General features: G+C 40.8%; 1 protein-coding gene across 2 annotated transcripts in view; it reads right to left on the bottom strand.

Annotated features, from left to right (window-relative positions):
• SMC5 (structural maintenance of chromosomes 5) overlaps positions 1–15,757 on the bottom strand; it is a 62,314-nt gene that overhangs the window by 23,844 nt on the left and 22,713 nt on the right. For both annotated transcript variants that reach the window (XM_085212859.1, XM_085212860.1), the window contains exons 8-13: positions 13,835–13,906; positions 12,788–13,043; positions 11,429–11,583; positions 3,733–3,846; positions 2,198–2,292; positions 1,441–1,573 (exon numbers count right to left, since the gene is read on the bottom strand). In XM_085212859.1, the coding sequence (XP_085068985.1) occupies positions 1,441–1,573; positions 2,198–2,292; positions 3,733–3,846; positions 11,429–11,583; positions 12,788–13,043; positions 13,835–13,906 (825 nt within the window). The remainder of the gene's footprint in view (positions 1–1,440; positions 1,574–2,197; positions 2,293–3,732; positions 3,847–11,428; positions 11,584–12,787; positions 13,044–13,834; positions 13,907–15,757) is intronic.

The raw sequence follows: 15,757 nt of genomic DNA, 5'->3' as shown, positions 1-15,757 counted from the left end.
ATTTGTGTACTTGTGTATTTATTCACTGCATCATAAACAAGGCTCATTCTGGGTGTAACTGCATGAAAATTTAGCTGGTGTACCTGAAAAGTAAAAGCATTTAAGAAATAGAGGATAGGGTGAAAAGCATGATATTTAGAGAATCAGTAATAGCAAAGACTCCATAAGACAAAATAAATTTGACTACTTTTTTTTTTCTTCTCCTTCAGACTATATAAAAAAGCACCTGAAACATTGTTTATTTGGTTCCTGGACACTGAAAATCATTTATTTTGCTCTACAGACACACCACAGTTGACAATATTTCTGCTGTAATACCATTTCTATGTGCTCAGCTCTACTAAAAATAGTCTGCTTTTAAACTAAAACTTTATCTGAGACACATGAAACAAAATCAGAAGTAATAAAAGCAGAAAGAAGAACTTCTCACAGCTTGACAGAGAATGCTAAGCATAACACATTATAAATACTGGCTTATCTTTCCCCTTCTATCAGTCATTTTCTTACTCGCTGTTCATGGAGCTCTGGAAAGGACAGAGAATATACAGAGAAATACAGAATATACATCTGAATGGCCTACAAAATGTTATTCACAGACCAGTAATACAGGTATCTGCTTCATCAGGTAATAAGCAGGAAGATGGAAGAACTGCCATTCTAAAAAAAATAAACAAAGCTCAGAAAAAGGTTTTTACTTAAGATTCTCTGCAATTTTACCTTCTTCCTCATTCTCAAAGCATGAGAAACAGAAAAAAAGTAGGACCAACAGCTATCCTCGTGAAAAAACATTTGTTATTCATTTAAAAAGTTTATCCCATGAGATTCTCAAAAATACAACTCTTACTGTTCTCAGCTCAAGGAAACGCTCTTCTACTTGGAGAGTTCATTCTTTGTAAAAAGGTATAAAACAGATATCGAGTATGAACAGGTAAGCGAGTAAGGACTAAAGCTGAAAATAGTCATGTATGTTACATATTGTAATCCACCAACAATAAGCTTGGAAGACTATATGAAAGAGTAAGGTAGGGAAATGACCCTCAGTAGAGAGAATCTAAGCCTGTATCTAAGAGTCCAAAAGCTTCTTATAATATTCATCGTTATCAATTTTATCTGAAATTATAAAGCAGTAGTGGCCATAATCTGAACATCTGATGAAACAAAATTATGAAGCAGCTTCCTAATCATTGCTTTAAACATTTCATGGGGCAGAGTGACTTTAATGGGACCCAGGTGAAACTCATTTAACTTTCTGGGAAGTCTTAAGTGGACTGGATTTGCTACGTCTTGCATCATATTTGCGTATCACAAACCATTCTCACTTCTGAACTCCAAATAGAAAGAAAATCCATTTTTTCTGTTCTCTCCATATCGTCTTGACAAAGAATTTCAGAAGTAAGTCTGTAGTTGTCAGTGGTTTTTGTGCTATTCAGTACATCTTACCCTTTCAATCATGTTTCTGGTCTTCTCCGTTCCCACAGGGACTTCATGAACATGATACTGGGAGCAAAGGTAGCTCATCACAGGAAGAGGAGCATCAAACAACTCTCGTAAATATGAAAAAAATCCATATCGGCTGAAGAGGGGAAAAAAAAGAAAAAAAGCAAGCATCACAAAATCTGGAAGATAAGTAAGGTGAAGCCAGTGAAGGATCAGAAAAGTCCCACTAATCCTGAACTGAACTGGTAAGAATTCAACTTGTATGGAAAATACCAAGATCACAAACTGGCTTCAGCTGGAAGGGCCATTAATGATCTCCCATTTCCAAGCACATTATCTGAGGCAAGGCCGCCATCTGCCATATCAGGCTACCTAGGGCCCCATCCAACCTGGCCTTGAGCATCTCCAGGAATGGGGCCATCCATAGGTTTTCTGGGCTACCTGCTCCACAGCTTTCACTAAAGACTTTCCTCATAACATCTAACCTAAATCTCTCTTCTTTTAGTTTTAAACTGTTCCCTTTTGTCCTATTACTGTTAGACATTCTAAAAAGTCATTCTCCATTTTTTTATATGCTCTATTTATATACTGAATGAAGGCTGCAACAAAGGTTGAATAAAGGCTGCAATAAGGTCTCCCCGAAACTTGGCTGAACTAGCCAAGCTTCCTCAGCCTTTCTTTATAAGAGAAGGTAATACATAGCAAATACATGGAAACATTACATTTAGAACCTCTCCCACCAAAATAATCTGATACGTACTGTAATTCTTCAATAGGTGTTGAAGGTAAAGTTTCAGCACACGATTTATCAGGTGCACACACAGCATTCACTCTTAGTTTCTGACGATCACGCAACTAAATACAGATTATATTATTTAGTCAAAACAAGCAGAAAAAATTGCTATATGAAGATCATATACTATTCCGAAGAATTCTGACTTATTTTAAACTAACTGACTACTTTTATACTGATTTGAACTTATGGAAGAACCCACAAAAATCTACTCTTGTTCAGGTAGGACTGAAATCTCCAAAAGCTTATCTCTGTACACAAAAATACTATGCATTAGTAATAAAAGAATTGTTCAAATTTAGAGCAAGGTACTCAATCTTAACAGCTAAGCTGGGTGCTAGCCTGTACAGATGTAATAAGAAGCCCTCTCTTTCCAGCTGTACATCCATTTTGCACAGACAATGGCAGATAACAGGTTTGAGGCTGTAAAAAAGCTTCTCATCTTAATGGGACAGAGAAGATTGAGTATACACATGAAAGACCAGCTCAGCTGGTTAAAGTAACCCAGAACCTCAAGTAACAACTCACTTACGTAAAAATGACTAGCTTCTCAGAAAGATGTATATGCCTTCAAAAATTGCTAAATTGTTTATCATTAATCAAAGTACTCTGAGGAGAGCAGCTGAGAAGCACTATGATAGTTAATGTCCTGTCCAGTGGCTTTTTTTCTACTTCATCTGGCTCTCAATGGGAGCAATTACCCCACGGCTCCAGGAACGAGCAGCATTAGGAAAATAATTAGCCTGATTTGTTACTTGGACCACTGCCTTCTCAAGAAAGACGTACTCTCACCCATTTTGTCAAGAGGCACTAGAAATCCTTGGTACTGCATTAGCAGCATTCTGATCTTGCCGTTTCCATGTACTGAGTACTTCTTCTCCATCCTCAATGATTACAGCCTTGTCAAAGAAGACAAAAGCTTTTTCTAGCAAGAAATATTTTCCTAATATTCCTGCAACACTCCACCTGGCCTAGGCTTTGAAAAATATTACTTATTACTTACTCTAGACAGAAGTCTTTGAAAACTCTGTTTAAGCTTTTCTACTGATCTAACCAAACAAAAATTAATAAATATAGACTTATCATCCCTCTACTAATTTGAGAAGTTTTGTATAATCAAACAAAGTTTATGTTATGCTTTGACAGTTTCCAGACAGAACTCTGTTGAAAAAGGACCCTAACTGAAGAGGCTGCTGCAACCAGCAGCAAAAGTAGATGGATTTTACTATCCAACATGATACACAGAGGAAAGCTGACGTATTTTCTGCTAAAGGTTCCAGATCCTGAATTTAATCATGCTGGGAAACAAAAGTGGAGTTTCATGCCTCTCCTTTCTTCATGCTGCAGACCAGCTGAAGTGTCCAGATGTCTTCAAGGGTATGTCAAGTGAAAAAAAACACAGACTGCTCCTTTATACAGCTACAACTAAAATGGCAGTAGACTCCAGAGTATTGGCTCCTAAACCACTATTTCATTAGTTTTTAAAATTAATGCCTACTTGCCTCCACAAGAAACAGTTCCATATCCTCTTGACTCTCAAAAACGAAAGCCTTCATGTCATTGGTCGAAATGTGATTTTCAACATATTTGGCATGCTTATTGTCTTTGACATTGATCTGCTCATATGAAAAAAGAAGGAAAAGGTAATAATAAGACGATTTAACACGATTAACAATTCTTTCCTGCACCCTACAGTCAGATGATATCCAACGATTATAATTGTTAATGAAAATAAAGTTCAACATTTAAATGTCTTCTAAGGCATATTCCCAATCTTTATGCAGTCAGTTCTCTCTGGAGGGGATCTACACTATACCAAATGCACAGGCAGTGGAAGCAGGAACAGGTAATCTGGGAAGATTATAAGGATGCTGCTAGGCTGTATAGGGCACGGTGTCCAGAAAGTCAAGGCCCAACTAGAATTAAACTTGACAAGGGGATCAAAGAAGTATAAGAAAGGCTTCTATAGGTAATTCAACTGGAAAAGGAAACTCCAGGAGGTCATACCTCACTCATGTGTAATAAAGGTAGGCTATTAACAACAAACAAGGAGAAACTTCAGTCTTCACTATAAACTGCTCTAAACACAGCCCTTGAGTAGATGGTTCAAGAGATAGGAACTAGGGGAGAAAAGCCCCTCCCACTGCAAGCAAAGATCAGGTTCATGATCACCTAGGGAACCTGAACATCTGTAACTCTATGGATCCTGATGAGGTGCATCCCAGAGTCCTGAGTGAATTGGCTGACACAGCCATCAAGTCAAGCTTAACAATACCTGAAAAAGTCAGGGCAGTCAGAGGAAGTTCCCGGTGATTGGAAAAAAGGCAGTATCACATCCATTTTTAAAAAGGGTAGGAAGAATGACCAAGGAAACTACTAACCTCTTAGCCTCACCTCTATGCCGGGGAAGATCATGCAGAGGATCCTCCTGGAAGCTATGCTAAGGCATATGGAAGAGACAGGCGATATGGGAAAATCAGCATGACTTCACCAAGGGCAAGTGCTGCCTGACCAACTCTGCGGCTTTTAATGATGGCATAACAGCATCAGCAAGCAAGGGAAGAGACACTTGGATTTCGACAAGGCCTTTGACACAGTCTCCAACAACATCCTTCTCTCCAAATAGGAAAGATGGATTTGATGGATGGTTTGATGGACAAGGAATTGGGTGCATAATCATACCCAGAGGATAGTGGTCAATGGCTCAATGTCCAGATGAACATCAGTGACAAGTGGTGTCCCTCGGGTGTCAGTACTGCGACTGATGAATTTTAATATCCTCATCAATGACATTGACAGTGGAATCAAGTTTGTAGATGAAACCAAGATGTGTGGTGCAGTCGACAGGTCCAAGGGACAAGATGCCATCCAGAGAGACCTAATCAGGCTGAACAGTGGGCCCTGGTGAACTTCATGAGGTTCAACAAATCCAAGTGCAAAGGCTTGGCAGCTGGGTTGTGGCAACTCCCACTGTCAGCTGAGGGACAAAAGGACACAGCACAGCTCTACCAAAAAGGATGTGTGGGTACCAGTGGATGGCAAGATGAATACGAGACAGCAACATGTCCTCGCAGCCCAAAAGCCAACTGTATCCTGGGCTGCATCAATAGCACAGTCAGCAGGTCAAAGGAGATGATTCTGCCCTTTTATGCTGACAAGACCTCACCTGGAGTACAGACCAAATCCAGATGTAGAGTACAGGAGAGATAACCTGTTACAGAGTGTCCAGAGGAGGGACACAAAAATGCACAGGAGATGGAACACCTTCCTGCTGAGAAGAGGCTGAGAGAGTCGGGACTCTTCAGCCTGGAGAAGAGGAGGCTGCAGAGAAACCCAAAGCAGCCTTTCAGCATCTGAAGTCTAAAAGGGGGCCTATAAGAAAGAAGTGGACAAGCTTTTTAGCAGAGCCTGTTGTGAGAGGACAAGGGGAAATTATTTCAAATTAAAAGAGCGGAGATCTGGATTGGGTCAGGAAGAGGTGTCTTACAGTACAGGTGGTGAGACTCTGGAAGAGTTTGCTAGAGAGGTGGTTCAACAAGACAAAGTGCTTGGTCCTGTTCTTTGGCCACACAACCCCAGGCAACAGTACAGGTTTGGGGCAGAGTAGCTGGAAGACCGTGTTGAGGAAAAGGAACTGGAGGTGTTCGCTGACACTCAGCTGAACATGAGCCATCACTGTACTCAGGTGACCAAGAAGGTCAATGGCATCCTGGCTTGTATCAGAAATAGTGGTCGTCTCTCTCTACTCAGCCCTGGTGAGGGCACAACTCAAGTACTGTGTTCTGTTTCAGGCCCCCCACCTATAAGAAGGGTTAGAAGGGTTGTAAGGATGATCCAGGGAACTACAAGCCTGTTAGCCTGACCTCGGTGCCAGGAAAGGTTATGGAGCAGATTTTCTTGAGGGAGATCACGCGGCATGTGAGGGACAACCAGGGGATCAGGCCAAGCCAGCATGGGTTCACAAAGGGCATGTCCTGCTTGACCAACATGATCTCCTTCTATGATCTAGTAACCCATCTGATAGATGAAGAAAAGGCTGTTGATGTAGTCTATCTAGACTTCAGCAAAGCCTTTAACACTGTCTCCCACAGTATTCTCCTGCAGAATCTGGCAGCCTGTGTCTTGGACAGGTACGCTCTTGCCTGGATTAGCAACTGGCTGGAAGGCCGGGCCCAAAGAGTGGTAGTGAATGGAGCTAAATCCAGCTGGCAACCGGTCACGAGTGGTGTTCCCCAGGGGCCAGGACTGGGGCCTGTCTTCTTCAATGTCTTTATTGATGACCTGGATGAGGACATTGAGTGCACCCTCAGTAAGTTTGCAGATGACATCAAGTTGGCTGGAAGTGTCGATCTGCCTGGGGGTAGTGAGGCCCTACAGGGGGATCTGGACAGGCTGGATAGCTGGGCTGAAGCCAATAGAGTGAAGTTCAACAGAACCAAATGCCAGGTCCTGCACTTTGGCCACAACAACCCCAGGCAATGCTACAGGCCTGGGGCAGAGTGGCTGGAAGACTGTGTAGAGGAAATGGACCTGGGGGTATTGATTGGTGCTTGGCTGAACACGAGGCAGCAATGTGCCCGGGTGGCCAAGGCCAACAGCATCCTGAATTACATCAGAAACAGTGTTGTCAGCAGGAACAGGGAAGTGTTCGTCCCCCTGTACTCAGCTCTGGTGAGGCCGCACATCAAGTATTGTGTGCAGTTTTGGGCCCCTCACTGCAAGAAAGACATTGAGGCCCTGGAACGTGTTCAAAAAAGAGCCACAAAGCTGGTGAGGGGTCTGGAGCACAGGCCTTATGAGGAGCGGCTGAAGGAACTGGGATTGTTCAGTCTGGAGAAGAGGAGGCTCAGGGGAGACCTTATTGCTCTCTATAACTACCTGAAGGGAGGTTGTAGTGAGCTGGGGGTCGGCCTCTTCTCTCGTGTAACTGGTGATAAGAATAGATGAAATGGCTTCATGCTGCACCAGGGGAGATTTACGCTGGACGTTAGGAAACTCTACCAGGCACTGGAATGGGCTGCCTAGGGAGGTGGGGAAGTCACCAACCCTGGAGGTGTTCAAGGAACATTTGGATTTTGTGCTGAGGGATATGGTTTAGTGGATACTATTGGTGACTGGTGGATGGTTGGACTGGATTATCTTGTAGGTCTTTTCCAACCTTGGTATTTCTGTGATTCTGTGAAGAAAGACATCGAGGCCCTGGAATTTGTCTAGAAAAGGGCAATGAAGCTGGAGAGATATCTGAAGAACAAGTTTTAAAAGGAATGGCTGAGGGAACTGGGATTTAGTCTGGAGAAGAGGAAGCTTGGAGAGACCTTATTGTTCTCTACAACTTTCTGAAACGAGGTTGTGGTGAGCTAGCTGGTGGTCAGCCTGTTCTCCTGCATAACTAGTGACAGGACTACAGAGAATGGCCTCAAGTTGCATCAGAGGAGGTTTGGGCTGGATATTAAGAAAAATTTCTTCTCTGCAAGAGCGGTCAGGTGCTGCAACAGCCTGCCCAGGAAAGGTGGTTGAGTCACTGTCCCTGGAGGTGTTCAAGAAACATTCAGAAGTGGTGCTAAGGATACGGTTTAGCAGGAAAGGATGGTAGGTGGATGTCTTATCCTTGGAGACATTCCAAAGGTCAGGCTGGACCAGACTTTCAGCAACTTGATCTAGCTGTAGATATCCCTGTTCACTGTGGGTGAGTCGGACCAGATGGCGTTTACGAGTCCCTTCCAACTTAAACAATGATATGATTCTATGAAACAAAGGCCTGGCAAAGAATACAGTCAGGACCCTGGAATTCAGAAGAGTAAATTCTACCTGCTTAAGGAATTACTGGAGAGGATCCCTTGGGAAATTCATCAGGGACAAAGGAACAGAACAGAGCTGGCAGTTACTTAAGGATACCTTTTTGACAGCACAAGAATTTTCCATACCCAGGCATAAGAAATCAAGTAAGGGAGGCAGGAAACCAACTGACCAAGGACTTGATGAAAGGAAACGTACAGGGAGTATAAGCATGGATAAGCAGCCTGAAGAGAATACAAGGATGTGGTCCGGACATGTAGAGATAGGATTAGGAAAGCCAAGGCACAGATTGAACTGAACTTGGCAAGAGATGTGAAAAATAACAAAAAGGGGTTCTACAGGTATGTTGGTCAGAAGAGGCAGGCCAAAGAGAGTGTACCTTCCCTGATGTATGAGAAGGGAGAATTACCTTCAGCAGGCATGGACGAAGACTGAGATACTGAAGTCCTTTGCCTTGTCTCTTTTTTGGTAATCAGACTTCCCATGTCTCTCATGTCCCCAAAACTTCTAGATGGGGCTGGCAGAGCAAGATTCCTCCTATTCTCAGAGAAGAACAAGTTCAAGACCACATGGTACACACTGTACAATCCTATAGGACTGGATGACATGCATCCCAAGATATTGACACTGTCTCCCACAGTATCCTTCTAGCGAAGCTCAGGAATTGTGGGATAGGTATGGGGACAGTTTCACACAAACAAGAGGAAAGACTTCTTTACTTCAACTGTGACAGAGCACTGGAACAAGCTGTCCTGACAAGTTGTGGAATCTCCTTCTCTGGAAATATTCAAAACCCACCAGGAAGCTTTTCTGTGCAACCTACTGTGGGGAACCTGCTTAAGCAGGAGAGTTGGACTTGATCTCCAGAAATTCCTTCTGACCCTTCTGACTCTGTGAAGGAACTAGTCTACGTGGTGGCCAAGCCACTTTCCATCAAATCTGAAAAGGCATAGCTGTCAGAGTAAGTCCACGGTGATTGCAAATGGGAAACACCACTCCCATATTAAAGATCTCTCAAGGAAGACTCAAGTAACTACATGTCAGCAAGCCTGACACCAATGCCTGGGAAGATAATGGAACAAATCTTCCTGGAAAGTATACTGAGACACATGCAAGAAGAGAAGATGATCCAACACAGCCAGCACAGCTTCATCAAGGACAGATGATGTGCCTCACCTATCTGGTGGTAGCTTTCAATGGTGGGATGATGGCATCGATGAAGTCAACTGATGTCACCTTTCTGGACTTCTGCAATGCCTCTGACACAGTCCTACACCACATTCTTATCTCTAAATCAGAGAGACGTGGATTTTAAGGCTTGACTTTTAGGCAGATAAAGAATTAGTCCAATGGGTGCAGCCATAAGGTTGTAGCAAATGGCTCTACATCCAGGTCGAAGCTGGTCACAAGTGGTGTCTCTCAGGGGTCTGTCTTGAGACCAGTGCTCTTAAAACATCTTTATCAAGGACCTAGACAGTCGAATCAAATGCATTCTCAGCAAGATTGCAGACAACACTAAGCTGACTGGTGCAGCTGCTACAACAGAAGGAAGCAATGCCATCCGCCAGGAGCTGGACAAGCTTGAGAAATGGGCTCATGTCAAACTAACAAGGTTCAACCAGGTTGGTTTGAGGTGCTTCAACTGGGTCATGATCATCCCCGATATGGGTACAGACTAGGAGAAGAACTCACTGAAAGCAGCCCTATGGAGAAGGACTTGGGCAGGCAAAAAGCTGGACATGAGCCAGTAGGCCTTGCAGGCCTGAAGATCAACTGAATGCTTGGGTGAATCTAAAGAGAGGTGGCCAGTAGTGCAAGATAGGTGATTCTCCCTTTTGTTCTGCCCTCATGAGGCTCCACCCAGAGCAGCATATCCTGGTGTGGGGCCCCCAGTACAAGGCAGATGTGGAGTTAGTGGAACAGGTTCAGAGGAGGGCCATGAACACAATCAGAAGGCAGGAGCACCTCTTACTAAGAAAGGTTGAGTTATCTGGGCTCGTTCAGCCTGGACACGAGAAACCTCCAGGCATACCTCACTGTGACCTTCCAGCACCAAAAGTGAGGTTATAAAACAGACAGAATGACATTTTATATGGTCTGATAGTGATGGAACAAAAGGGAACAGTCTTAAACTAAAAGAAGGGAGACTTTAGGTTAGATGTTAATACGAACTTTTTTACTCAGAGTGGAACAGGTTTCCCACAGAGAAGCTGTGGACACCTCATCCCTGTAGGTACTCAAGGGTAGATAGGGAAGCTTTTTATAGTACTAACATTTCATTCAGGTGTAATTCTGCAGTAACTCACAAGTATTTCGACTTTAAATCTTTAACAAATGAAGACAAAATTGCAGAGAATTACATAATTAAATAAGTTTAAGACAGAATTACACAGAACCACACAACTTAATAACCTCAATACGGCCAAAGGCTGGGCAACTTATCAGCAATTCAAAAACTAGACTATAGACAAATGAGTCTATACCGTATCATAGAACACACATTCAGACATTACTGGATGTTAAACAGGTCAACAAGGCCATGAAATAAAAGTAAGGGCCATGTAATAACGTTATTTGCAAAAATAATTTGACATGATCTTATCGAAAGAATTTGAAAATCTGATATCAAGAAGAGGGAATTACTGTGATTTTTCTTTTTTTCTAGTAAGTAAAAACCACTTTGAACATCTCTACCGCATGCAAAAAGCAGAAGAACTGGCATACAAATGTTCAAAATTCAATACATTCAGACTGGTAACAATATACTACTAAAATAAGTTTGGAATTCAGAAACAGAGATGAAGAACGCAGTGGGTTTCCTCATCTTCTCGACATTTCAAGAAACTGAAGATTGCTGATAAACATGTGAGGGAATGCAGAAGAAAACCATTGGGTCTTTCAAAACTTAGTCCTTCCATTTTTATCTAACACAATATCTGTCAAAACAACACAGACACTAAACTAGGAATAGATACTTCCTCTGCACGTAGCTGGTTTCGCAAGACAATATAAACAGCTTAGGAGTGTGATGTTATGTTTTAACATTTGCTGAGCAGGTTGCTCTATAAGATGACTACTACTACATTTTTAAGAAGACACTGAAATCTAAATATTTGAATGTACATTAGAAGAAATCTGCAATGGGAATCTTAGAAGAGGATCTCTTCTTGGGGGGTGGGAGGAAAGGAATCAACTCATTCTACTCAAAAGTTGAATATTATTAAATTGCAGAGTGAAAAATACAAGTAGTTCATAATATTAATGTACACTGCATGTAACTGGTACTAACTTTAAGGCATTTTGAAAGTTCTGAAGTTATTTTTAAAGCCTTACCAGGATAAATAAATAGAAATTATAAAATTTAAACATGAATAGTTTGGTGAAATACACAAATTTTCTTACTGTAAGCATCATAGGTTCACAAACTTCTTTTTTGAACTTGTGTTTGTTCTTTCTTAGCCACATAAGAGCAGAGTGTGTGTCTCGGAATCTCCTTTGAAGATCCTCTTCCTTCATTTTAATTATATTATTAAGTTGTCCAATGCGATTAATTATTCCTGTAATTTAAAACAGTTCTTAAACAGAATCCACAGCAAGTACACATTACAATTAGTATTATCCAATACTTATTGACTATGTTACTACAGCAATAAGGCTGTTAGGAAATCACGAGAAATAAAAGTTTATCTTCCCACTTATTCAAAGGAATCTGAAGAATTACTCAAGCTTACATTCTAGAATAAAATGACTTCTCCAAAGCATAAGGAAATGTGTAGTAGCACACTATTTAGTTCAAGAACACAGGAATTCAGCTCCTGGCTCCATACAGGACCACTCAAAATTCAAACCTTATGTCTGAGTGCTTATCAAATTCCACTAGGTTCAGTACCATAACCACTTCCTTACAGAGGCTTTTCCAGTGCCTGATAACTCTATGATGAAGAACCTTCTTCTAATACTCTGCTCTGACCCTCTCATGATAGTGTTCTGTACCATTCCCTTGGGTCCTGTCACTGTCATCAGAGAGAAGAAATCAACTCCCCTTATAAGGAAACTGCAGGCTGCCATAACGCCTTCCCTCAGTCTCCTCTTCTCTGAGCTGAACAAACCAAGTGACTTTCGTGACTCTTCATACATCTTGCCTTCTAGATCCTTCATCATCTTTGTAACATTTATTTGGACACTAATAATTTTATGTCCTTAATGCTTTACCTTCATATTTAGAAACAATACCAAAAAGAGGCAATGGGACTAGCAATATGAAATTTCTGAGTATTATTTCATGTTTGCAGAGAAATGAATGTGTCACAGGTAGACTAAGAAAGTATTTGCTACTGAGGAAAATGAGATTAAATGCCTTCTACACCCCCTGAAGTAAAATATATAGTCTCTCTTTCCCTATACAATTTGAAAGGAGTTTACTATTATTAAGATTAGTCCAAGTTTATCTAAAAAGGACAAGCCAGCATATATACTGTCAAATATATAATTTTAAGCACCATATCCTCAAAGCAAACTTTTTTCATCTTGAAGTAAACACCCTCACTCACAAACAAATATCCACTTGTTCTTCCTAATTTTAAAAATGTTTCTGTTACTTTTAATAAAATAGGCAAGAGGACTACTCATGTAATGCGTTCTACAATGAGGGCTTGGTGTAACATCTCAAATTACTACAGAAGAACAATAAGCAGATGTAAGAAGAGTCTTTAAAATACCTAAAATACATCAAAAGAAAAAAATAACAGCATTATCACTTACTTTCATTCTCCCTCTCTTGGTTTATTTTCTCTGTTGTTACATCACCAATATCACTGTCAATATTTGCCCTTTCTTCCTGTACATGTTTCAGTTCATTATTGACAGCATCAATTTGTGGCTGAAGGTTCTCACAGTCTCTTACTGTATTAATCTCATTGTTCCATTCATCTATCATCTTATAAGCACTTAGTATTTTCTTTTTTCTGTCTGCTTCTTCACCTTTTTTCATTCTGAGAGCTTGATTAATTTCTGAAATCTAAGAATTTTGAATATTTTCAACATTAAGGGAATTCAGTATACAAATATGACAAATAGTATGACAAATAACTCATCTACCAGTGAGATAGTTATTAAATGCAGGTGTAACCACAAATTTAAACTATAAGAATACATTCTAGTTCCAGTAGCCCTACGGCATTTTAAAAGCTGGTAAGATTTTGTTAATACATGGAAATACCTGAGCAAAGCTAAAATAAAAACTTCTAATAATTTTTAAAGTCCCTTTAATTCTACACAAGTGGAAGTTTAAAGCATAACACCTTCCTCAACACATTTGAAAGCCTAGATAGCATAAAGCCTACAGCGCAAAATACAACATGCAACTTGAACTAAATAGTTGATGCCTGAGCACTTAGATGAAGAAAATAATTCCCCTTTACAAAAGATTTCTGCTTCCTCTTCATGTACTTAGATAAAGAAAGAATAACCCTAGACTCTCACAATGTATACTTGAGGGACTGTTTAATGCTGTGTGCACTACTGTATTACAGAGGCTGTAGCTTCTCAAGAATAACCTGTAACGCATATATACACATACAATCCAATCTGAAAGTTTTAAGGTTGAACTAACTGATTTTATGTAGCATACACCTGTTAAATAGTTACAACCACTTGACTAATAGGTGCCTGATTCTCAGGAGATGTGTTTTACTGCTATATTTAAGAACTAGCATTCTACCTGAATACAGCATGGACCATAGCCACTAATGAATTAATAAATAAGCAAAAAAACACCGCAATTAAGGTGACAAACATCAAGACTCTTACTTGCTTATCTTTCATCTCCAGTGCATCCTGCTTTTCTTTATATTTTTGAGAAACATCTTTGATTTCATCAGCCTGCATAAAAGATATTTAAATTAGATAGTAATAAAAAGTAGAATAAATGCTTAACTATGTATAAATACAATATTCTTTTAAATTTGATTCATTTTTGAAAACAGAGTTATAAGTGAGTGTATATGATTGACAAAGGCAAACTCACCAGTTTCTTACTCTAACTTGTATCTGAAACATCAGCAATTTGTACAGAACTGAGTATTGGCATATAGTCTGTTTATAACTGCGCAGAATCAGATACAATCCACAAATTCAGGTATGACAGAAGAAGCCTCCTAACCTAAAAAATTCCACCTTTGAAAAGTGTAACATTCACATCTTTAAACAGCAAAAACTGGACTCTTTTTCTAAATCGACTTTATCAAGGAAAGTTTATACTTTGAACGAAATCTTAAAAGAGTTGGAAAGGCTTCAGTTACAAGCTCAGGACAGCCGGAACAGTTTGTCAAAGTCATCCTGACTCTGAAGCACGCCAAGCTAATGATATATCCTACAAAACCAAGCATTACAAAGTGCTGACTAACGGACAGGAGAAGACAGTTGTAAGGGACCCACAACTATTGTCAAGTACAAGTGCCTTACCACTTCAGAGCTAAGCAGAAGTTAAAGGAAGTTAAAGAGGACATTATTTGAATGCTCTCATTGAAGACTGACAGACCTGGGGCATCAATCACCTCTTTAGGAGGCCCATTCTCATGTTTGACCACTCTCATGGTAAAGAAATCTTTCCTAACAACTAATCTGAATCTCTCCAGACACAGCTCTGTGTCATTCCTGTGCATCCTATCACCAAGGTGTTCCCAGGAGCAGAGCCTGGCACCATCCCCTGCTTCTCCCATTCAGGCAGCTGCAGCAAGTCATGACATCACCTTTCAGCTTCCTCTTCTCAAGACTGAACAATTGAAGTCATTATAGGTCATGCCTTCCAGGTCTTTTACCAGCTTTGGTGTCCTCGGAGGCTTTTAAGGACCTTTTTCATATTACAGAGCCCAGAACTGAACACAGTACCTCAAAGTGAGGCCACACCCATGCAGTGAAATCACCTCTTTTAACCAGCTGGCAATGCTGTGTTTAAGGCACCCCAAAATGTGTTTTGCTTTCTTGACGGTAATGCTACACTGCTGGCTCACGCCCTTCTGCTGGGCTGCCCTCCAACCACTTACATACTTCTGTCTGGCACACTCCAATCCAGGTGCAAAACTTGGCATTTTCTTTTGTTGAATTTTATGTCACTGCTGATTGCCCAGAGCTCCAATGGATCTTTGCAAGGCTTCTTGTACCTCCAGAAAGTCAACAGCATCTCTCAGTGCAGTATGATCAGCAAACTTACCAAAAATGCATTCCTACATCCAGATCACTGATAAAAGTTGAAGAGGACTGGCCCTAGAATTGAGCCTTTGGGGAACACAACTAAGTGACTGGCTGCCAACCCGGTGTACCTCCATCCACTATGAACTTACAAGTTCTGCTGTTCAGTCAGTTATCATTCATGTAACATGAACATGTTGGACAATCTCCCCAAAAGGATGCCATAAATTGACAGCATCCAAGACTTTACTAAAATACTGGAAGATTACAGTCACTCCCATTCTTTCATTCACTAGCTGGGTAACATTACTGTAGAAGGGGATCAAATTTTATGCCAGGACTTTCCCTTCATGAGCCTACACTGACTATGTCTGATAACTACTTTGTTATTTAAGTGCCTTTTAATGGCACCCAGGATAATCTCCACAGCTTTGCCAGGTACCAATGTTAGACAAACAGGCAAACAGTTTCCCAGATCTATTTATGTAGAAATGGGTACCACATGGGATAGCTTCCAGTCAGAGGGAACCTCCACAGATTCCT

Source organism: Meleagris gallopavo, chromosome Z, assembly GCF_905368555.1.
Source record: "Meleagris gallopavo chromosome Z, MGAL_WU_HG_1.1, whole genome shotgun sequence".
Lineage (NCBI taxonomy): Eukaryota > Metazoa > Chordata > Aves > Galliformes > Phasianidae > Meleagris > Meleagris gallopavo.
The sequence above is the reverse complement of the archived record's forward strand: the minus strand, read 5'-3'. Positions and strand labels throughout refer to the sequence as shown.